Genomic DNA, 24,533 nt, shown 5'->3' on the forward strand with positions numbered 1-24,533 from the left:
GGTGTTTTTTTTTTAAGATTTAATATATTTTTAAAAATTTAATAGATAAGTATTCTAAAAGTATTCTCCAAAAATTTAAGAGGTAACCGAATACTACATTTAAAAATTGCAACTTGGACTGAATAAAGATACTTAATTTCTGTATTCTGCGTACATATTCCCATTGGGTGTTTTCCGTTACATCCCAGCCTCTCTTATAAAGTTGTCTGAGGACAGTTTAATGTTGTTTCTGGTCTAATTTGCTGTATTAAACATCTTCAACTTCTTATTATTCTTTCAGCTGTTATTCAGCCTCCACCAACATGGACTAAAATGGAAGGACGAGACGTGGAAATAATTCTACTCACTCCAGATTCAGACGAGTACAAGAAAATAGAGACAGCTTTTCTGACCTCCAGCCAGCACCCCGATATAGATCCTGTTGAAGTTGTGCAAGTAAGCAAACACCCGAAACCTGTCTTATAGAAGGACATGGTCTAATTTTTAGAATTCGATTTTTGAAAGGTCAGTAATAAAAACTGGCTTTGCAAAACTTCATTTCCACAACTATTTACGTATGCAGTCATGTGTGATCAAACTAAGAAATGACTTACTTCATATTTATGTTTCATATAATTGCTGTTGTTCCATTATTCATATTAGGCTACTTCTTCATCTGTTGCTATAGTTTAAAACTGTTTTAGTTTGGTTAATTTAATTGAATCTTTACAAATCCTAATTTAATCTTTAGTTATTCAACAAATTAAGTATTAAAATGCATGAAATGTCCAAAAGTAGCCAAACACTGAATTACTGAATTACTGAATTCAGCTGCTTTAAGGTGCCTCTGCTGCTGACACAGGTGTTCATATGACAGCTTGTATAATCTCAATAGAAAACCATTGCCAACAGAATGGGACGCAAGCAGCTGCGCATGAGCCTAAGGTCACCATGCCCAGTGCCAAACATTGGCTACAGGGGTATAAAGCCCCCCCAGCATTGGGCTGTGGAGCAGTGGAACTGCGTTCTCTGGAGTGATGGAGTTCCATCCAGTACCTTTGGGATGAGTTGGAGTGATCCAGAACTGATCATTCAACATCAGTACCTGACCTCACTAATGCTCTTGTTGCTGAATGCAATCAAATCCTCACAGCAATGTTTCACGTTTTACGTTTTTAATGCATGAGTTATCTTAAGCTTCGGTTTCCTTTAAGCCTCATGATTAGATTTAAGATAAACTGAGTCCATGTGTTACATACACCAAGAGAACGGTACAGGCCTGAATGCTTGCCCCGTACAGTGAAGGGGTCTGGTGGCTTTGTTATTATGTGGACGGCATTTTGCTGGTATCGTTTGGGTCAGGTTGTCCCCTAAGAGAGAGGGTCACTGCAAACCAACACAGTTATTCTGACTCATCAACTTTAGCCTATAGTGAAATATTTGACAATGGAGGATGAAGATAGCCCCCCTGTACATGCTATTCTTGCATTTAACTTGTATTCAACTAAATATCTATTCAATTTACCTTCATTTAACTAAATCTAATTCTCATCCTGGACTTAAACCTAACCCTGGTACTAATACTAACTCTACCCCTAACACTGTTGAGAGTTTCAACATATAGTTTATTCATAATTTGAACATGTATAGATCATCTGTTGGGGTGATCCAAATCAAAATGTGGGGCCAAATGCTGTCATTCACACAATCACTGAGTAGTTTGATGGGTATGAACATAATCATACTCTGCGGTAAATCATGGCCTTCGACGTGTTAGGCAGCGTCATCATCGAAACACCAACTGAGGGAATAGTGTTCCATCCCTCCAGTACAGTTCTGTAGAAGACATGTAGAGTCTATGCCAAGGCATGTTAACGCTGTTCTGTCTGCTCGCGGTGGCTTTACTAACACCCAGTGCTGGCATTCCCTTTGATTTGTTACCCGTCTGTAAGCGGCAGAGCCTAAAAATACTGACTAAATATTGGCCCATTGAATTTACATTGAAACTCTAGAATTAAAGCCCATTAGTCATCCCTCCATCACAAATTAACTCAGGTTAGTTACACAGAGACTCGCAAACTCACAGTGAAAACAAAGGGGTATAAGTATAGTCTTAGTCCCAATCCCATTTCACCCCTTGCCCCTACCACTTTGCGCTTACCCCTCCTTTTTGCGTGTTCACGCCTAGGGGTAGGGTGTCCTGTTTTTGTTGAGATAGAGGAGTAGGGCGAAGTGTTAGGGCTTAATTGTCCTCCAAACAGAGGTTTTTCAGAGGCACTCTCGAAACGGAGTGTTATGATAAAAAAGAAAAACCGGCAAGATGGCTGCACAAGCGATCAAGGAAACACTTAAATCTAAGTATTTTCTCTGTTAAAAAATTACGATAATCATTGTTTTATCTCAGTCTAATGTTGTTTCAATGTATTTTGGTCCTTTTCTTCATAACATGCATGAAAATCACTAGTAGTGTGCTGATGTCTCAGTAGCTATCTAGCTAAATTTTGAACAAGAAGCTGGTGAATAGCTGACTTCAGCTTCATATCACTGAAGAATTAGGGGTGGGTGATAATAAATAATTGTCCCCCCTTCTTTGAAAGCATATGATTCCCTAAATGTAACTAAAGCCCAGCAGCGAGGTGGCTGAACTTTGCCCTCCTCTGCTATCACTGCAGACTGGCAGGGTTGCCTACAGAGCAGCGCTAGTAGCCTGTTAATGAAGTGATGTTCTTTTTTTTTTATTTGAGGGTCCCATTTCATAGGGAAGATTTCAACCACAACAATCTGTAACTCAGTTTCAAGTGGCAACGTGACACTCGAAAACAAGGGGTAGGGGTGAAAATGGGATTGGGCCTTAATGTCTTTGGAATGAGCTGCAGGTGTGTGGGAAAGGAGGAGAGTGGGCAGAGCCAGGGAGAGTCCAAGCAGAGCCTCCCCAGAGGGTGGGAGACATGACAATCACTTTGGTTTGGTTTGAGGCAAAATTGCTGTTATGATTCTCAAGCATTCGTGATGAATCAGCTGTGTTACGTTATTACGTGATTTCAGATCCGCAGAATTCAGAATAAAGGCCAGTGGCAGAGGTACTCTGTGCTGAAGCAGGAGGTGGATAAGAAATACCCCGACCAGATAAATGAGCAGTTTCTCTATCATGGCACCACTAGAGAAATCTGCCAGAAAATCAATAACAATGGCTTTAACAGGAGCTTCTGTGGAAGAAACGGTAAGTCACTTTTCAGAAATATAAGGGGCAGATTCTCAGATATATATGTGCCAGTATGGCCCAGTCTAACTAATACGGCATTGTTTTATCCCAGAATAACATTTTCAAAATACAGTTACAGTTATAAAGCTATTTGTAAGCTATACTCAGGCTACCTTCTATGTATTTTTAAGCTGTTGCTCATGGACACGGCACCTACTTTGCCTTGGAAGCCTGGTACTCCTGTCAACACCGGTTCTCAAATCCAGATGAGAACAGGTTGAAGTACGTCTACAGAGCCAGAGTTGTGACCGGGACACCTTGTAGAAGCCGACGAGGAATGAAGGAGCCGGACCCTCTGGACCCTAACGACCCCCGGGCTGGTCTGTTCGACTGCGCTGTGGATAATCTGGAGGATCCATTCATCTTTGTGGTGTTCTGTGATGCGGGGGCTTACCCTGACTATCTGATCATCTTCAAGAATACATGAATGCATAAAGTCACTGTTTACAGAGTTTTCATATCAGTCCACTTTACAATCAGCGCTTAACAGAAAGTTAAGTTTATTATACAGAATGCATCTGATTGGTATGCAACCAGATGTTCTAGAGGTGTAGCCAGTCTTATTTTCCCTCAGAGACTGTGCTGACTGACTTTCACAGTTATTCACAGGTACCATAAACATAAAGAGTTCCTTAAATACTTTGCAGCGTATGGTAAAACTATACTAAAATTTCACTTCTGTTTTCAAGCCCTGCACTATTTTTAGTAGCTTAAATCTTTCAGTGAGATTCAGTTTTTTATTCTTTTCATATATTTTGTAATAATGTTAAATGAAGGATTCTTTTAAAATGGATTTTGTACCAAAAACAATACATTTATGTGGAACAAAAATGATACCTGCATTGTGTCTTTATTTGTTCACTTCTGAAACTCACAAATCTTTCCAGGCACCAATTTTGACTTGCATAGCTTGCATTCGCTTTCACTCCCAGTCCAAACAGCATATCGCTGTTCTCGGGAGAAAACCTTGTCTCCAAAATGGTATCTTTACAGGAGAAGGAAAAAAACCACTTTTACTTTTAATGCAAGTCAATGGAACCAGACTATTTCCCCAAGTCATTTTGGACCATTCCTGTATGAAATTTACACACAATGTAAAGGGCAACAGGCATTTTAAAATTATTTAAAAAACTGAAAAACAACAACAATTGAGATACAAGGTTTTCGTCCCACAGCAGCGATATGAGTAACTTGCTCAGGCTGGTATCAGTTGCAGGAACACACAGGCTTCTATTTGAGAACACTGTTTTTTTAGTGATTAAAAAGGTGTAATTATATGACTTTAAATATAAATGTCTGATGCTATGGACTGAAAATATCAGGTACCTGTGTGTAAAGCAAAGGCAGATTTCATACGGCGTTTGTCAGTTAGCCAGATGAAGCCAACTTAAGCCAAAAGTCAAACATTTACAACAGGAGGAGAGATGAAGGACATTGAGAAACTGAGAAATCCTGCTTTGGGAAATCCCACCATGGGGCCCGGGATGGATTACCTACCAGCCTGCTAGGGGCCTTTGACTGCCAGGGGCCTTGAGGGCCCCACAAGGTCAGAGGTGGCTCATATACTTGGGACTGACTACTGCAGACATGAAAGGTAGAAGAATCAGCAGCAATTGAATTTGTGCAAATCACTAATTAAATGAAAAAAAAAAAACATTTTAGGCACATTTTCTGTTTCAGTTATTATTGAATGGGATATTATTGTTGCCACTTAAATGGAATGTTAGCTTCCATGTGTGTGAGACTACTGCTGTTTTTGCATTATGACCTGGTTTGGCTTGAAAGAAAATATCAGGAAACACAGAAATTATGATGAATACAGTAGGATGTTGCACATTAATAGCAATAGAAATAAACACATTTCCAGGGTTGCTCAGAGTAGAGATTTTTATGTTTTTTTATTTATTGGGCCATCCATGGGGCTTGTCTCTCAAAAACACATTTCACTTGGTCAGAGTTCCTCACAAAATTTCATCTTCACAAAATCTAACGAATGCTAGGTCCTCTGTTGGTTTTGGACAGTAAATAAAATTGCTCTATTTGTGTTGAAGACATGGCGGCCCCTGATTCCCATCACCACCACTGGAAAGAAATCTGTCTTTACAATGAACCATTTCACATCAAACCACTCTGAATGACTGTTTACATCTCAAACGTTAAATTATGCAGATGTTTTGAGAAATAAGTTCAATTCCCCAGCTAGAAAAATAGCATATCATCACTGTCAGAACAAAGCCTCATATCTCCAAAAAAGAAAGTTTACAAGAGAGGGAGAAATCATTCTTATCTTTCAGTGTAAGTTAACAGAACAAAATTTTATTCTATGCCATTTTAGACCAGTTCTTTTGATCTGTTCATCATAAAACATCATTTCATATTTAAAAATGAAAAACATCAGAAATGGAGACCACAAGGTTTTATTCCTACAGTGACAATATGTTGTGTTGTGGATGCTGGTGTGCTGGTCAGCATCAGTGGAAATTGGTAGGCTAATTACCAGCAAAACCAGCTTGGGTGTTTCAGATGCTGATATTCTAGTCAACCAGCATGTTCCTGCTGGATGACCAGCTAAGCCAGCATCAGACCTGCTTTAACCAGCAAATACCTGCTTATTTATACATTTATCAGCAGAGTCACTTTTAAATCTTTTAGACTCATTAAAACTGTCAAAAACAACAAATTTATTGAAATACTATGAGTGTTTTTTGTCCCCTAAAATATTGGCTATGACTTTTTTGTATTAAATAAATATGAGTGTTGTTTCTGATAAGTGCACACTTCTCTTTGCAATAAGTGCAGCAAATAAAAAAGGCTTGACCTTCCTTAGCCAATCCTAGGACAGCAGCCGGCCAATTCCAGCACAGGAAGTGGGATTTTCCGGAATACAGGCAGGACAAAACAAAGCTGGACATGTCTCTACAAAGTTCTCAGTCAGACTTCACTTCTCTCATGGAAAACGTCCATCATGGCTGAGAAGAAGTTGCTGCTAGAGGGTCTTCCAGACGATCTGGACTGTGTGATACCGAAGTTAGAGTTGTATTTCAAAAATAAGAAGAGGTCTGGAGGAGAGGCAGCGCGGATACAGGAGCATCCAGAGGACAAACGGAAAGCTCTGCTTGTTTACCTGAGTGAGGGAGGTAAGACCTGATACCTGCACCATTAAACACGGGGGTTCTTCAAGGGTTCTTCACTAAAGATAATGGTTGTATACAGGAACTTGGAAAACTATTTGAATGCATAAATAGTTCTTCTTTAAAATAAAACACCTGTTAAATCTTTAAAAATGGTTCTATATAGCACTATAGGGTTCAGCTTTTTGGTACTATATAGAACCCTTTTTGCTAAAAGTGCAAAGAACCATTAGAATGCATGAATGCATTGTTATTTGGGCCCTTGGGACCAGTTTTAGAAAGCAAGCTTAAAAGAATCCTTTAAGAATGGCACCAAAAAGGGTTCTACTGTCATTACAAGCCACAAAACCTTTGTTTACCATCTAAATTATAAATCCAACTACTTTTATTCAACATTTCACAAACTGCTGCACTAAATCCAATTAAACAGGACTAATTATGCTCTCTTTTTAATCAAACATGCATTGGGAATGAAGTTTTATGTGCTGGTGATATCCACTATATGCTCAAGAAAGCATATAGAATGTCTGCAAATTGCAAGTGTGTATGTGTGTTTTTGTATTATTGTTTTGTATGGGTATCCTTAAAATTGAAAACTTAAATTAATACCCAAAATTAAACCCCTGTTTCTTGTTATGTGGAGTATTCCATATTACAAAAGTAGGTCTTCAATATGCATCCATTTAAATTCTGAAAATATAAGGGGTTCATAAATTCATGACTATGACTTATTAACACATGTCAGGCAAGGCTGGTTCAGTACATCAAATGCAACCTCAAGCCTCTCAAAACCCAAATAAATTAGGTCTATTTTTACATAAAATTATTAAATTAAATTAAAATTTTTTGATGATTTCATACAATTATTACAGTTTCGTTTAGTCTGTTGCCATTGGCAGCAAGAGAGACTGGGCCAAGACAGCTTAAACTGCCACACTCAAAAAAATGAAACTTCACTGTTGTTGGTTTTAAGCACTTCTCTCTCGGTGATGTTGCCCAAAAACTGCATGCAACTAAGCAAAACTAAGTCTGTGTTGTTTCAATGAAATATAATTCCTCGTCGGATTTATCTAATAAATGTTTGTTTGGTCAATGCAACCGTGCTGCAATCCTTCCCGCTGGCTCCACTTATTTGCATTTGTGTCTCTTTCCCTTATTCTACTTTTTCCACCTATTTGCATTTGTGCCTCTTTCCCCCACTCTGTTTTTTCCACCTATTTGCATTTGCAGCTCTTTCTCTCGTTTTTCTTTTTCACCTATTTGCATTTTTTACGTATCACTTGTGTGTTGTAAGTTGCAGTTTGGGGAAGACCCTTTTCTGTTCCAGCATGACTGTGTCCCTGTGCACAAAGCAAGCTCCATAAAGACATGAGTTTGGTGTGGAGGAACTCCAATGGCCTGCACAGAGCCCTGACACACCTTGGGGATGAACTGGAACATTGATTGAGAACCAGGCCTTCTCGTCCAACATCAGTGCCTGACCTCACAAATGCTTTTTTACGACTGAATGAGCCCAGATTCTCACAGACACACTGCAAAATCTTGTGAAAAGCCTTCCCAGAAGAGTGGAGGCTGTTGTGGCCACAAAGGGTGCTGGGTGCTCCATATTAATCCCCCCGCAACACATTGTATTACTCCACTAGTTTCAATTAGCAACTCAATTGGCAACCATATTGTTCTCACACACACACACACAATCTAAGTTGCTTATTGGGTCATGGTGGGTGCTGGAGCATATCCCAGTGGTCATTGGGCAGAAGGCAGGAAACACCCTGGAGAGGTTGCCAGTCCATCACAGGGTAGACACACAAACATATACATTCACACACAAAATCACACCTAGGGGCAATTTGACATCTCCAGTTGGCCTGACTGCATGTCTTTGGATTATGGGAGGAAACCCACACAGACACAGGGAGAACATGCAAACTGCACAGAAAGGACCCTGGTCACCTGGCCGGGGAATCAAACCCAGCCCCTTCTTGCTGTGAGGCGACTGCGCCACCCTGCTGCCCTCATATTGTTCTCATGATACCAAAAGTTATACAAAAACTTATTTTTCAGGGCAATGAGTTACCTCAGTGTTTTAAAGTTAAATACACTTATCAAGGTCAACAGTTTGTGGTGTTCCATTCAGTTTTTCATTTCTTCGTAAGTCTTACTAACTTAAATGTTGAAATGGTTTGTTCATGGCCTTTTAACTCACAGATGTACAGAATGTGCTCGCTAGAGTTCATCAGCTTGATTTCAGAGATTTGGGAGTGGCTGAGTTAACAGTAAAACTGCAGCTGGATGAAGATGTTCTGGCTAAGAAGCTGAAACCTCCTGTACGACCTAGACGTAAAGTGGAAGTGGTGCAAACTCCTGCTAGTCAGGTGACTTTTGCATTCATTTTTCAGTCCAGTTTGGGTTCAGTACTGTGTCATTGTATTTCTTGTTTTCTTCTCAGTCCAGCAGTGACACTGAGGTGTTCCAGAACTCCAGCAGCACTGCTGTGCCTGATCCACTCGTACCAGCGCAACACACACTAACACACCACCACCACGTCAGTGTTACTGCAGTGCTGAGAATGATCCACCACCCAAATAATACCTGCTGCGTGGTGGTTCTATGGGGGTCTTGACCACTAAAGAACAGGGGGGCTAACGAAGTATGCAGAGAAACAGACGGACTATAGTCTGTAATTGTAGAACTGTAGTCCAAATCTTGCTCAGTTAGCTCAGTTCAATGTCACTTACAAATCTCTTCTTTTGTCCCATTTATTCTGCGGCAAAAAAGAATGAAGGTCCCAGAGGTAATTATTCTTTGCAGCTGTTTTCTTTAAAACTATAAAAATATGCTACTTACATTCCTGTGCTAAGAAGTCTATCATCAAAATATGTGACATTGTCATATTTTCTGTGTTAGAGACTGACACAGACCACAGAAGTCGAAGCCTGCTGGTCAGCAGCAGTGATTCTGTTGATGAAGACATACTTACTCTCTATTTTGAACAGTTCTCAGAGCAGATTGAAGTAATAAAACATGGAGAAAACAGCTGGATCCTAAACCTGGCCAACCACTCAGGTAACATGTCTTATTTTGTTTGAAGGGAATACGCTCTCAAGACCTGATTGTGTAGGAAAGCTACACACAATACATATATTTATTTGTAACACTCATAAATCCATTCTCATAACAGAAGAGTGACAGTGAACACAGGTGCGGTCAGTTCATGAATGCACAGGTTGATGGGATGATGCAGCTCAGATGTTTTTTCAATTGTCCCACCTTATTCAACTCGTCAGTGGTTTGATAAGTGAGTGATAATTGGGATTAATCGGGTGTTTTAAAGGTGCATCAGCTAAAGAAACTGAACATCTACCGGTTAAGCAAACTACAACAACACTGGAAGGATCGTTTTACTCTTTAGATCTGCCTCCCATTCCTGCTCATAAAGTTTTTTCCAGACACAGGACTGCTCGTTCTGTGAGTTCAACACGTTTGGGCTCAGGAGCAGTCTAGGGAACCGTTCTCTGGTCTTCCTGTGTTACGACCCGGTCTAGGGTCAGGCTGTAATAGAAAATGAGAGTGGGCTCTCTCTCCAGACCTGCTGCCAGACGAGACACTGAACACCACTGAAACCAGAAAATGTCAGGTTTATTTTCTTCAAAATCTCAAACACAAGATGGGGGATGGCTTCAGGGACGAGCGTGTGCCAAAATAACAAATAAAACAACTAATGATTACAAATCTAACTGAACCTGAAAACAAAACGAAACAAAAATATAAATGGCTACCTCATCTCCCTGTTTGAAAACCAGAGAAACGGTAACCAAAACAAAATGGCACTCATCCCCTACTTTCCAAATGTGTTTACAGAGAGTCTAACAGAGCTTTCATGAACTTCACAAATAAAGCCAAGCGAAGCAAAGAGTGTTGTGAAGAGTGCCAGGCTGGTCTGAACAAGTGTTCTTCCAGGTCATGTCCAAGGAGAGAGAAAGAGCCGGTTTATAAGGAGCCTGGCCACTTCCTATTTCCCTCGTTTTCCCAAAAACAGGACTGCAAAACAGCAGAGGGCGCCTGTGAGTGAGTCCTCAATGAATGGGAGTAAAAGGAGTTCAATGGCTAAAAATGAAAAGTTAGAATAGTTTTTAATCACTTGCCCAGAACTTTCCTTTAATTTTAGAAAGTAGAAGGATGTATTTCACTAAAAAAGCAAAGAAAACATATCTATATATTTCCTTTTTTCTACAGCAAACAGGCTTTGGGCAGCAGAAGGTGCTGCTCATTGGCTGTCCGCACTCACAGATGTGACATACTTGAGGCGCCATTTTAAACTCCTATAATTCGAGTTTAAAAGCTCTTAAAAATATAACAGCAGTGTTAAAATGTTTTATGCTATTCAGTGTTCAGGAAATGATTATATTCTTTTACAATAAAATGTTTAAGTATTTATAAACTATGATTTTGCTCAAATGCTCCATCTTAACCCATTAGTTTTAGACTCACTCAGGAGTGCCCTCTAGTGTTTGAGAAACCCGGAAGACATTATGGAGTGATAATTCTCCTCTCTCCAAGTTCTCTGGGGGAGAGAGCCCTGAACGTCTTGCAAGATGGTGCCTTGGCAACCTCTTATACATCAGTGCACCCCCATGTGGCCAATTATGTACCTGCACATAAGAGGACACACAACAGGGAAAACACACAGAATGCCAGCACAAGGCACACAAAGAGGTATATTATGACCAGAGGTCGTAACCTCCTGTAATCACTGGTCTGGGGTTCGCTTCCAGCAAACTCTGGTGTCGTCCATTGCGTATGTTGCAGCTATCCACTCTCAGTGCTGCCAAGTGTGGGATGGCGTGATTGGTTCATTTTGTAATGTGACTGCTTTGACCTATTGCGTCACTTCTTTTTTCAAGTTTTTGTGATTGTCTGCATGGCTAAATGTGTCACAAACGAGAATGGCTCCTTGTTCGCAGGTGCTCCTGTATGGTAAAAGGCCACGTATCCAAAAACACTGTTCTTCGCCACTTGAGTGTTTGTGTCCAAGGAAAATAATGAAATGCAGCAAACAGATGAAGCCCATGTCTACCTTTTTGCAAACTAGTGATAATGAGCCCCTCCTCCAAACGAGCCCAGAATCAGCCCTGGGTGTGTAATCGGGACAAGTGTGAAAATGCCTTTAGAGTTTGCCAGCATTACCAAGGCCACAGTCTTAGCTAAAACAATTTAACAAGATGTTAATGACAGTGAATACTGTGGCTATAGTGTGCTGTACCATGCAAAATTCGAATGAGAAGGCGGAGAATGACAACTTCGTCCTGTTTACTTTGTCGAGGGGGGGGCACTGAGTTCATGAACATTTACTGTTGCAAGAATAGTCAAGACTGCCTTTACTGTCCTGTTTTTCTTTGGAATCAACTCTGACAAGTTTTGTCGTCTTTAGGTAATAGCTGTAGCCGCTACAGTTTGATGAAATGTAGCTAATAGCTGTAGCACCTACAAATTTTCACTACAATTTCACTACAGGCTTCAGGCAATCCATGCAAAATTTGATCCATAGAATGTGGTCATTAACTGGGTTAGTGGCGAATGTACAATCTTGACTGAGCTGCGGACAGTTCGAGCAAACGGTCATGCGCTGGCCCCACACGCTGATCACCCCTTACTAGTAGCCTTAACCCAGGGGTCGGCAACCGAAATGTTAAGAAGAGCCATTTTATCCTGTCAAGAAAAATGAAATCACCTTGGGAGCCACAAGACTTTATGTCGGTTATACCATCTTGGCTGTAAATATGTCTCAGTATGTGCTGATGTACTAGTACAGGCTAAAAATATAATACAAACAAAAACACAGACTTTTACGTTTTACAAGGCTAAAGTCAGCTTCTCATTTGCCAGCTTCTTGTTCGAATTTTCCCGTTCCACCTTAAATGGCGCCGGATGTGGCAGAATGTAGCTACTACTGCTGTGCCATTTAAGGTGGAACAGAAAAATTCGAACGAGAAGCTGACAAAAGAGCAACTGACTTCAGCTTCGTGACTGTTAAGTGTTTGAGTTTTCTCTCCCCTATAGTACTAGAACCTGGTGGCACAGCTCGCTTACCAGATTCTGCCACACTACTCTACCCTACAAAAAAATGGGGCAGAGTAGTGCAGTGTAGAGGAGTGTCTAATAATATAACTGACAGGAGGTCAGTGTGAACACAGACAAGCCCCCTGTTCCATACTGCAGTTTTCCAAACAGGGTCTTTCAGGCATGTAATACTCTTGTGGTGATACCATTGCTAAAACAGTGCTTTAAAGTCATGTTCTACATATTTTCCAGGTTATTTTTGGGTTCTATAAGAAAAGAAAACAAAAAACAAAACCTAATGCACCTTTAAATCAGGAAAAAAAACAAATACTTTGCTTTGGCCCTCGAGGACTAGAGCCTACTACAAGACCAAATAGGTGTAGACTAGCATGACCAGACTAGCCTTACTCAGGAATTTGCTTCTTTCTGTAGTTTTTGCAACCTTAGACTTCTTTTGAGTCAATCCCTAAAATCAAGGAAGGGATTTTTTGTTCTTCTAATACTAACAAAATCTTGGTTGCTTTTTCCATTATGAATTTTAAAAACATCAACATTTTCCATTATTCTACTTACACAACAATTCTGCATCACTTTCTAGATTTTTTGAAAATTCTTGCTGTGAAGGAACATGACTTTGGCTTTTCAGTGGAGGCCTATAAAGAAGAAAATGTGGCAGAAAAGTGGGACCCCCATCGCTTCATCTTAACCGGGTTCAAAGATGTCTGCAAATACAAAATAGTTACTTTGTTCATTAGCAGCTGTAGTAAAAAAGCAGAACATACCTGGGAGCTTCTGGATGAAGACAGGATCGCGGTCACCTTCAAAGAAGACATTGGTGAGTTAGAATAGACGAGTGCAGGAGTTTTATTTTTCAGAAAACATCTTTGATTCTTCAAAGAAGGATGTGACATGTTCTACATTGACGATAATGTGAAGATAAAGCCTCAACTGTACAGTTAAACTGTGAAAGTAGGTGTTGGTCCTTGCAATAACTTTCTTATTTTAGGTGTCTGACTGATTAGATAAAAAAGAAACTCTGTTGATAATCAGTATCATGTTTCTAGACGTCAACAATTTCCTGTTTAAATGTACCACCAAGAAGCCGCAGGGAATGGACATTAGAGCCTCTCATTTGGAGCTAACAGATTCCGTCCTGGTCCAGGGGGACATGGGCAGAATTAAAGAAGACCTCCTTACTGGACATTTCGGCAACAAAATGAAAAGTGGAGGAGGAGATATAAAATCTTTAGTCTGGATCATTAGCCAGAACAGTGTGGTTATAACCTTTAAAGACTATCATGGTTGGTTTTCATTTGTCTCTAATCCTAGTTAATAGCATATCATTGTCCATACACAGCTGTTTCCCAGCTGATTATGCACTTGATTATTTGATTTTTGACAATTCCGACAGAGCAGCAGTGTGTGAGAAAGTTTGGTAGAGCTTATAACTGACTTTAAGGTTATGTTCACACTGCAGGTAGAAGTGGTTTTCTTCTATGAGGCACAAAAAAATTTCAATCTGACAGTTTCAGTTTGGCAGGGCTATCGGAGCCACGTTGGGGAGCAGGCATTTGACCCGCCCCTTTTCAAAGTACTGGGGGGATTCCCCTACCACTTTTTGAGTTCAAACCTCCTCTTTCCCTAAACTGCACTAAGCACTGATTGGCACGAACAGACAGAGTAAAACTGAGCAGCAGAGCCAATCAGAATCTCCCTTTCAGCTGGGAGGCACTTTCAGACCTGCCTTGGATGGTGCAGACTGTTAAACTTTTTCTTTAGTTTGGCGATTCCACCCGTATTCAGGCAGCACCAAACAACAGAGCAATGCTAATTCACGAGAGAATTCAACACCAGAGCATGTTTTTTCCAGTGTACATTTTTGCTGTACTGTCTGCAGCTTTAACATTTCACTCTTTACAAACACTCTATCATTCCTGCACTGCAAGCTGCTGCACATAACAAAACACCAGCAATAAAATAATAATTGATCATGGATTATGGAGCAAATCTTTGGCCAAGCATCAACGACTTGATCGGTTAACTTTAAATTTGTATACACATTGATGATAAGCATCTCTATTTTCTGTTTTTCTGTTTTCATGGTGGTGAATGTGAGAGTAGCAGAGCATCCCTGCAAAACCTCTGATCAATAAACAAACACACATGTGAGTAATTTAGACCACTTTAGTCCTTGCAGTGCACCATCCAAACCAAAGATAAAAATAAAGATAAAACATCAGAAAAACAATCTGTGGTGCGGTCTTTAGAGAATGAACTGGGCATGAAAACAGCCTGAAGTTCTTCAGAGATGTTAGCTAAGAAATATTGCTATCTGAGGCTGCAGCTACTGAAGCAGCATCAAAACAAACACTGACACTGTTCATGATAAAGTTCAGAGGTGGGTAGAGGGGCCTAAACCAGTACCCTGCAATTTGGACCGCTTTCATTAAAGGTACTGTAATCCAATGCATTTCACATAGCTCATTTTGAAGTTGTGTGGAAGAAGTCTGCTAATCTTAAAGAAAGGTCGAGGACAGTTGTGTTTGCTGGATGAGCTGGGTGGACTGCTTGTCTTTTGCATAAGTGGGTCAGTTCAGGAGCATGATCTGTTCAGACTGATGTCAGATATAGTTCGCACTGAAAAGATGAGTATAAATGATGAAACAACCAAAACAGATTTGGACAGTAAATCAAATCTGGGCCACTTTTACCTGCAGTTTGAATGTTGCCTTTGGTTTTAGAATGAGTTATGAAATAACTGAAGTTTGGGAGCAGGACCATGCCTGAAACTAGAGGTTGACAAATTAGTGATATTGGGGCTGATACTGATCACAGACCGTCTTTCAATACGACCAGCTGGTAACTATTAAGGGCAGGACTGGATGCCACATTTAAAAGTGCAGTAAGAAATTCTGGAGAAACACTGTTGATGTTTAAACTCAACAGCAAAACAAATACACTCTTCTCTTCATTGCTCTGTCAGAGGCCCCAACCCCAAAATCATGGACATGCATTGCCAAGGCAGTCGACACTTTTTTAACTCTTCGTGGCCATAAAACCCTTCGCAAATGTTGCAAGGACAAATGTCATGATGTGACATTAGAGCGAAACAAGTAATATAACTAACATTAGTTAAGTTGGTTGGCAATTTGTCATTACAATTGCTGCTCCAAAGCAAACCAGTGAGTAGTAAAGAGTAGTAGTGCAGAGTAATAAAATTGGTAAAATTAGCAAATAGGACAAATCAATACTGTCCCACTGGTTCTGTGAAACAGCAAAAATAAGTGAACGTTATCCACCTGTGACACAGAAACAGAGCAACCTCCTCATCCCTTTTAATGCCTTTCTGCTCTCGGTGAAGCTGAAGTTTCCTTTTCGCCAACTTATCATTTGAATTTTCATGTTACATCTTAAACGGTACAGCAGTTACATTCTGGTGCCTCAGGCTAGTATAACCATTGAAAAACTGGAACCTACGGAACTGGCCCAGCTAACGGGACGAAACAGTCCTCCTGCTTAATGGATGGTTTTTTAAATATATGATAAAAAAGGCTGGTATGCGATTGCTTTTGTAGTTCTGTGTCGCATTTTAATTTTCAGCTCCTGCCAAAGTCGTAGGTCATAGAGCTAGTGCAGTGTTGGCTAAGCTTAGTGCATGGATGCTAATGTGTGAACAGAAACAAATCTTCAAAGCTTTCCACCTCTCAGGGTCGGCTAAGTTAGAGAAATATTGACCAATCACCAGTCACATATTTGGGCTGTAAATCAGCTAATACTGGTACATAGCCAACCGATCCTTCCATCTCTACCTGTTACCTTACCTCCTTCCAGTCTAAACACCCTATAAATTTCCATTTCTACCTTCTGTTTCCCGTGACAAAGTTTTCGCATCCACACCACCACCACATCTCCTCCCTGTTCCTCAGTCCTTTATCAGTCCTACTGCAGTTATAAGAAGGGGGTCCAGCCTTCTAGCTCCAGGCAGAAGCCGCCCAGAACTGCAGCCCAAGTTCTCAGAGGTCTCTCCCCTCCCTCAATGAGTCTTCTCTCATTCTACCCCCACATGTTGTAGGCATGGTCCGAACTCGCAAAATGAATGTTAGACAGATTCACCTCAAAGCACATGGAATTTTCTGCTGTTCCATGTCTGCTTGTTCCATGTAGACCTGCAATGGCATACAGTAGGCAGTAGATCATACTCTCATCCTGTCAGAAGAATGGTGTAGTTACTCTTGTCAGTCCTTGCTCTTGGTCACATATGTACAACTGGAAAAAATGTATTGATTGGCTTGGTGTTGTTGGCACACATCTCCAGATCTTGGTAGTTTTAGTGCATTGTTTATTAGCTATGAATGACACTGGGAATAAATTGTGGGAAACAGGGCATAACAACAGACTGAAAAAGTGTTAGTGACTACTTTCTTCATAACCATCAAAAAGTTGTCTCAGGGTTAATGTGTGTGTGGGTGAATGTGCTGATGAAAGTTATGAACACAAAATTTAGTAATAGGAAAGCAAATTTTCATGTGAAATGCTAGATTCAGAGAGAACATGTAACCTGTAATTCTCTTTTCCTAGCTGCTTATCGAGTGTTGGATCAGAGGCACCATCTTTGTGGTGAAGAACTTACTGTGCTTTTGTTTTACTCAAGTCTCCAGAAGGCTCTGACTGGTGAAACACCTACATTGTCTGAGGTTCAAACAAACATCACCATTCCTGTTGATGTGAAGGTTCTCCATTTCATTGAAAACAATGAACAGTGCAAAAATGACCTACAGAGTCAACTCAAGATGGTTCATGCCAAGGTCCTTTTAGACAAGACCACATTTCCAAGAAAGTTAGTTGTGGAGATGACAGTGGACAAAGAGTCTTTGGCTGCATTGCAAATTGGACCAACTTGGGAGAACAAGGCAAGAAAGGCAGCCCAAGAATTTCTTACGAAGTACAGTGCAGCTGAGTTAGCAGTTGAGCTCAAAGTGTGGAAAAGTGTGGAAAGCACTTGTCTTACACTCATCACTCCTGAGGTTGATATCTTTTTTGAGCAAACTGACTCTAAGATTGTAATAGTTGGCCTTATGGAGGTGGTCAGTGTCCTCTTAGACAAGATCAAGAACCTTGTGAAGGGAACAAGTGCACATTTAGTCATGGATAGAAAAACCATTATGACTGTGATTCAGAGGAACTCAGTAGAAAAAATCCCTCTCAAATCTGAGCGAGAAATGGAGTTCATCAAGTCTTTCATGAACTTGTCAGAAAATCCAGAAATTAGAAACCTTGGGATAAGCTTGGAATATGCTTGTGACACTCTGAGTACACCTTGTCTGAATGTTACAACAGCAGAGGACAAGATCCAAGATGCTATCACAGTGGTAAGGAAGCAACTATCATCAATTGTAATGGAGAAGCTGATTTATTCTAGATCAGGTGAGTCAAAGGTCCTTGAGAAGAATGAAGCCAATGTTAAGGCTAAAGCCAAGGGGTGGAATTGCACACTGTACTTTGAGCAACTGAGCAAAGTTGGTCCTGCAAAGACTTTCAAACATAAAATAAACAGCTGTACCACTTTAACAGTTTCTGAGGGTGACTTGCATCAGTACACTGTTGATACATTGATTTGTCCACTGTGTACAAACCTGGCTTTTGACAACCCTACTGCCCAGCACTTCCTTGAAATGGGAAGTCCTCAGATTCAAGAGGTGTTCAATAAGCTTCAAAAGGACAAAACAAGGTTACTTGCTGGAGATGTAGTTCTTAGTAACCCAGGCAATCTCAGTACCAAAACACTCATTTATGCTGTGTTGCCTCAAAGCTCCCAAACCCTGGGCCCTCACTACTTGAAATCAGCCATAGTCGACAGTCTCCATAAAGCAGAACAAAGCAGTAGTGCTTCTGTAGCAATGCCTGTACTTGGCTGTGGGCCTTTTGGATTTTCCTTGAAAGAAAGTTCTAAGGCAATCAGAGAAGCAATTCTGCAATTCATCAGTGATGATCAAAACACCCCGAAGAATGTGAAGGACATATACGTGGTAGACTCTGACATGAAAATAGTGGAGGAATTCAACATCCTTGTAGAGGAACTGGTAGGTTTCTTTTTCTTTAACTCTTGGTAATCCAGTCATGCAGGTTTCTGACCAATGCATTAAATTAAATATTAAACAAAATTTTGAAAAAGAGTACTCACATTTTTTCTGCCATTTACTGTTCTGTCCTACTAGGGGTTTCCTAATGAAATCACACCTACTTGCCCAACAACCTTTCTTTCTCAAGCCACCATGCAAGATCTGAAACGCAAATTAGACACATCAGGTAATTTCTTGCAATTATGTATGCTAGGGGCACAACCTAACATGGGGTGTAATGGAAGATGGACTGTTTATGTTTAGTACTGTGTAAAAGTCAGTGACCACTATTTAATTTATTTAATTTCCAGTGAAAATGACCATTAAGTACCTTCATCAGGAAAAAGGAGAAAACATATTGTAGAGTCTAGGTTAATAAGAAATGAAGGGAAACACTGCACATGTGGGCAAATGCTCTTTTATTGAACCGGCAGCAAGAGAAAACCACCACGTTACTGAATACAGCGGGATAGCAGGCAGGTCACTTCCAGCCATACCTGTTTCCACAGCCCAAAATAATAAAGAACAAACAACACACAAACACATCTCAAACTGAACAGCAATAACATTATTTACAGGGAGCGCAGCGCTTCGCATTGCCACTTTGCATGGCCACTTTGCATGGCCATGCTTCCCACACTCCTACAGCAGTGTGGCCAGTGGCAAGATGCCACAATATTATCATTGTTGTTGTAGGAGCACAGGAAGTGTAGCTATGCAAACTGGCCATGTGAAGAGGCTCTCAGGAGGCACCATGCTCCTCATAAGGAGAGACATTTAATATTCATGTTGTTGTTGTTCAGTCTAAGATGTGCACGTGTTATTGGTGCTTGTCTGTGCTGGTAGTGATCTGCCCACTATCCTGGCTGCTTGGATAGCAGTTCTACTTCGTTGCCTGTTCAATAAAAGAGCATTGGCTCACATACACATTGTTTCCCTCTGGTTGTTCTTCACCTATATGCTATAACATATTTAACAGAAAATTACATGAAAGCCTTGACAACTTAATATAATATAACTTTTAATTATATTCATTTTTCCAGTACTTAGTGTGCCCAGCCTTTGTCTTTATTACAGCTTGTATTCTTTTCAGGAGACTTGGTTTCAGTTTCTCAAAGAAATCTGCAGGGATATTTTTCCACACCTTCAAAGTTAGATAATCCAAGTAATCCCAAACACATTCAGTGATGTTGAGGTCTGGATGCTGGGGTGGTCAGTCCATTGTTCTGAGAACTGATAATTAGGTCTTAGGACCCAATCCCATTTCTAATTTTTACCCCTACCTCTTGTTTTTGAGTGTGACCTTGCCCCTTTGAACTGAGTTACAAGGGGTAGTGACTGAAATCTTCCCCTATGAAACAGGACAAACCTCAAATAAAAAGAACATTAACAGGCTACTAGTGCTGCTCTGTAGGCGACTCTGCCAGTCTGCAGTGATAGCAGAGGAGGGTAAAGTTCAGCAGCCTCACTGCTGGGCTTTAGTTACATTTAGGGCATCATATGCCTTCAAAGAGGGGGGATATGACTATTGTTTATTATCACCCACCCCCAATTCTTTGGTGATATGAAGCTGAAGTTAGATATAGATATATATAGAAGTTACGTTAACATACTGCTAGTGCTTTTTTATCATTGTTTTGAAGAAAAGGACCATAATACATTAAAAAGACATTAAACTAAGACAATACAATGGTTATCATAATTTTTTAACAGAGAATATTCACACATTCGTGGGTTTCTTTGGTCGCTTGTGCAGTCAACTTGCCGGTTTTTCTTTTTTTCTCATAACACTCTGTTTGGAATGTGACTCTGAAAAACCTCTGTTTGGAGGGCCATGTAGCCCTAACACTTTGTCCTTCCCCTCTATCTCAACAAAAATCAGTACACCCTACCGCTAGGCGTGAACGCGCAAAACAGAGGGGTAAGGGCTAAGTGGTAGGGGCAGGGGGTAAAATGGGACTGGGCCTTAATCTCAGCAGTGTGCTTGGGGTCGTTATCTTGCTATAGAATGAATTTCAGTTTTAAAGTTTAGTGCCTTTCCCCAACAGTGCTAAGCTTAAACGTGTCATTTACAGTGATTGTTCATGGAGTGCTAGTATCTCTCAAAAAAGGAGACATCACCAAAGAGACTGTGGATGTTATCGTCAATTCCAACAACAGAGATTTAAATGTGCACCTGGGTAAGTTGTTTTAACAGTAGAAATTGCAAAACCACAAACTTAACACATTAAAGTATTACAAAATATGGAGAGATTATATATAGCAGTATTTTTCAAACAGCCACGATGCTGCTCAGTTTACCCACTTTAATTGATTGACTTATTAGATTTATGGTTCATTGATGAGTAATGGACTTTGATTCACCTCTGAACTTTAAAGTTTCAATTCAAGGAATTTGTAGCCCTAAACTATCCTTTTTAATAGTTTCATATCTGGCAAAGCAGTATTGCTGCATGCTTGCAACGTCTATTGCTTTTGTTTAATAGGGGTTTCTGGAGCAATCTTCAGAGCAGCAGGGAAATCCATTGTGGATGAATACAGAAGGAATGGTAATTCCTATTTTTATTTATATGGTTATGTACTTCTAACACTCATTGTGCTTCGTGGAGAATATCATCGCTGCCTCCGCTTTACAAGAGAAGGTCACAACATTCTTAACTTTTAATACAAGTTGATTTAAAGAGATTTTATTACAAGTATTTTTTCTACAGGTCCATTCATCATGAAATGTTCACATAATGTAAACAACAGCTGCTGTGTTCAAGTGATGTAGGTTCTTAATTATTCAAGAATAATTAAGGTTTTCCTTGTTTTTTGTTCCAAATATCAAGCCATTTTAAACCAGTCCAACTTTGATGAGGTAGCGGTGATTCAGTTGAGATGACACTAAGTGCACAAAATACAGGTTGTGGAAATCTGAAATGAAACAATAACAGTGGGCGGAGCTTATGATGCCTACTGCTGAAGCTACTTTATTATTTGCTGTTCCAGAAATGTAATAACATAAGTGAACTTTCAAAGTGTACCGTGGATGTTGACAAAGTTATTATTATTTTAGCTGTCATGGAATCTTGGAGCTGAAATTAGATCAAGAGTATGAGTTCAAAGTGCAGACTTTCAGCTTTAATTTGGGGGTTATTTACATCCAAATCTATGGAGCCCTGCTGGTGACATCTCATATAAATAAAAGTAGGCCACAACTTAGTAAGGCGTGGGAACGAGATAATGAAGTCGTGGCTGCGACTTAGTAAGGCATGGGAATGACATAATTAAGCCTTGACCACAGCTTAACAAGGCATGATCTTGTTCCCATGCCTTACTAAGTCGTGGCCACGACTTAATTATCTCATTCCCACGCCTTACTACGTCATGGCCACACATTAGGATCTCATTCCCACGCATTAATTAACGGGATGTCACCAGCAGGGCTGGTTCATACAGAGCCCACCCAGTTTTTGGTGCTCAAAGGTAATTGGATAAACTAACATAATCTTAAATTGTTATATTTAATACTTGGACACAGATTCTTTGCAGTCAATTGCTGCCTTAAGTCTGTTACCCATAGACATTACCAGATGCTGGGTTTTTTTCCTGGTGATACTCCTGGTGTATCACTTGGTGTATTCCTGGTGATTCCAGGCCTTTACTACAGCTGTCTTCAGTTCCTGCTTGTTCTTGAGGTGTTTTACCTTCAGTTTTGCCTTCAGTAAGTAAAATGCATACTTGATTGGATTGAGCTCAGACGTTTGACCTGGCTTTTATAAAACATAAAACATTCCCCTTATTTGCCTTAAAAAAACATATTGGGTTGATTTCTCAATATGCCCTAGGTCATTGTTCATAATGTGAAGCGCCGTCCTATGAGTTCTGAAGCATTTGGCTGAATGTGTGCAGACAATATAGGCCAATACACTTTTGTCAGCACTCACATCATCAAAAAATACAAGAGAACCAGTTCCATTGATAACCACGCATGCCCATGCCAGAACACTACCTGCACCATGCTTGACAGATGGACTTGATAGTTCCTTCCATTCTCCATACACTCCATCATTTTGGAATAAGTTGATCTTTGTCTTATCTGTCCATAAGATTTGTTCTAGAACTGTACATGCCTTTTTTTAGATGTTTTGACTAAATGTTGTTGACTAAAATGTTGTATTGTAAATAACAATAACTTTGGTAATGTTTGTCGGATTGTTAAGATTTTTGGCTTTTTTGACTCAGCCTTGTTCTGTCCAGCAGTGTCTCTAATCTTGTGTGAATCTTGCCAGGTCCTAGAGCAGATGATGTAATCTTAACAGGCGGTGGCAATCTTTCCTGTAAGCACATCGCTCAGATCTTTGGGCCCATTCATGCTGCAGACATCATAACCTCCATTGAGAAGGTCCTGAAACTATGTGAAAGTAAAATGGCTGCCAGAGTGGCCATCCCAGCAATCGGGACAGGTGAGACCACAACCAGTCCCTGTCCTGCAGAGCATAAACACATAGTTGACTTTATTTTATTTGATATTTGGATTTACATTATTTTCCACGTACACCAAATGCAGTCATCAGCCAAGACATATGTAGTGTCTTCATTTTGCTTTGCCTTAGTTTAGAACTGGAGCTGTTAGGCTGATGTTGCTAACAAACACTTGAAGTTAATATTCACTCAAACTATTTCCACAGATATATTTCAAAATTCCATTGACTTGGCTGATCAACTGCAATTGGAGCAAATGGAAAAAAATGTACATTGATTTTTTGCTGCACTTTTCCTTTAAGGCAGTGATCTCTAACCCTCGTCCTAGAGAGCCACGTCCTTGCAGAGCCTAGTTCCAACTACTATTGCCACACCTACTCCAGCTTATCGACCTCTTCCCAAGTCCCTGATGGGGGCTGGGCAGCTTATTGGAGTCAGGTTGGAATTAAACTCTGCAGGAATGTAGATCTCCAGGACCAGGGTTGGAGACCACTGCTTTAAGGACTATAGAGTTCCAAACAGGCATGACCATTAAATGACCATTAAAGTGACAAGTTGGATTGGGTTAGTTAAAAATAATACAAACCTGTCAATTCTACAGGACGAGGTGGAATTTCAGCATACAATTCCATCAGAGCCATCTTCACTGGACTGGAGAACCATTTGATTCAGTTGAATTCAACTTGTCTTAAAGAGATAATTGTGGTTACATTTGATCAGACCATTTGGAATGACTTCTGTGATTATTTCAAGGAGAGGAGCAAGAAGGTTCATTTTCATTTAACATCATCATAATTTAATGAAATATATAAAATGGGGAAAACTCGGAAAGCTGGGATTTCTATATTTGGAATATTTTTTCTCAAATATAGAAAAATGTATTTTTTGAATTTTTTTGAAAATTATTGTGTTTCCTGTTTTTCTGTTTATGTATTATTTCTCTGCACTGTACATTATATCAAATACACTGAATTTGTACTTCTTTACTTTTAAAACAATAACCCTTTTTCTCTTTTTCAAGAACTCTCTTACAGGAAACATGTCAGCACATGCAAATCAAGGTTTGAGTTATGTTTTTATAAGCAAAGAAAAAAAAATCTTCTGTTATTTTTTCTGAACTCATCTCACACTTACTTTCAACCCAAATTATAGCCAATATCAACGGCGTCAGAATTGAGATTAAAAAAGGCAACATCACCAATGAAAAAGTGCAGGCCATAGTGAACACAACCAACAGAGAAATGGACTTAAAAGCAGGTTAGTTTACTCTACACTGATCAGCCATAACATTAAAACCTTGTTTCTACACTCATTGTCCAGTTTATGTAGTAAGTGGAGCTGACGTTGTGGTGGTATGTTAGTGTGTGTTGGTCCACCTTGTAGATGTAAAATCAGATGTAAAGTCAGAGACTGCTGCACAGTTTGTGTTGGTCATCCTCTAGTCCCTCATCAGTGGTCACAGGACGCTGCCCACAGGACGCTGTTGGCCGGATATTTTTGGTTGGTGGACTATTC

General features: G+C 40.0%; 2 protein-coding genes across 2 annotated transcripts in view; both read left to right on the top strand.

The window, feature by feature from the left end:
• LOC118808419 (protein mono-ADP-ribosyltransferase PARP14-like) overlaps positions 1-4,072 on the top strand; it is a 36,373-nt gene extending 32,301 nt beyond the window's left edge. Inside the window, 3 exon segments of the mRNA XM_036571083.1 lie at positions 281-435; positions 3,025-3,199; positions 3,373-4,072. Of these exon segments, the coding sequence (XP_036426976.1) occupies positions 281-435; positions 3,025-3,199; positions 3,373-3,668 (626 nt within the window). The 3' untranslated portion in view covers positions 3,669-4,072.
• Positions 4,073-6,206: 2,134 nt separating this feature from the next.
• Positions 6,207-24,533, top strand: part of LOC118810871 (protein mono-ADP-ribosyltransferase PARP14-like) — a 28,050-nt gene continuing 9,723 nt past the window's right edge. The window contains exons 1-9 of the mRNA XM_036574985.1: positions 6,207-6,378; positions 8,581-8,712; positions 13,031-13,267; positions 13,497-13,733; positions 16,597-16,613; positions 16,971-18,512; positions 18,648-18,738; positions 22,826-22,999; positions 24,171-24,275. Coding sequence (XP_036430878.1) covers positions 6,207-6,378; positions 8,581-8,712; positions 13,031-13,267; positions 13,497-13,733; positions 16,597-16,613; positions 16,971-18,512; positions 18,648-18,738; positions 22,826-22,999; positions 24,171-24,275 — 2,707 coding nt within the window. The remainder of the gene's footprint in view (positions 6,379-8,580; positions 8,713-13,030; positions 13,268-13,496; positions 13,734-16,596; positions 16,614-16,970; positions 18,513-18,647; positions 18,739-22,825; positions 23,000-24,170; positions 24,276-24,533) is intronic.

Source organism: Colossoma macropomum, unplaced genomic scaffold (assembly GCF_904425465.1).
Source record: "Colossoma macropomum unplaced genomic scaffold, Colossoma_macropomum, whole genome shotgun sequence".
In the NCBI taxonomy this organism is placed as follows: Eukaryota; Metazoa; Chordata; class Actinopteri; order Characiformes; family Serrasalmidae; genus Colossoma; species Colossoma macropomum.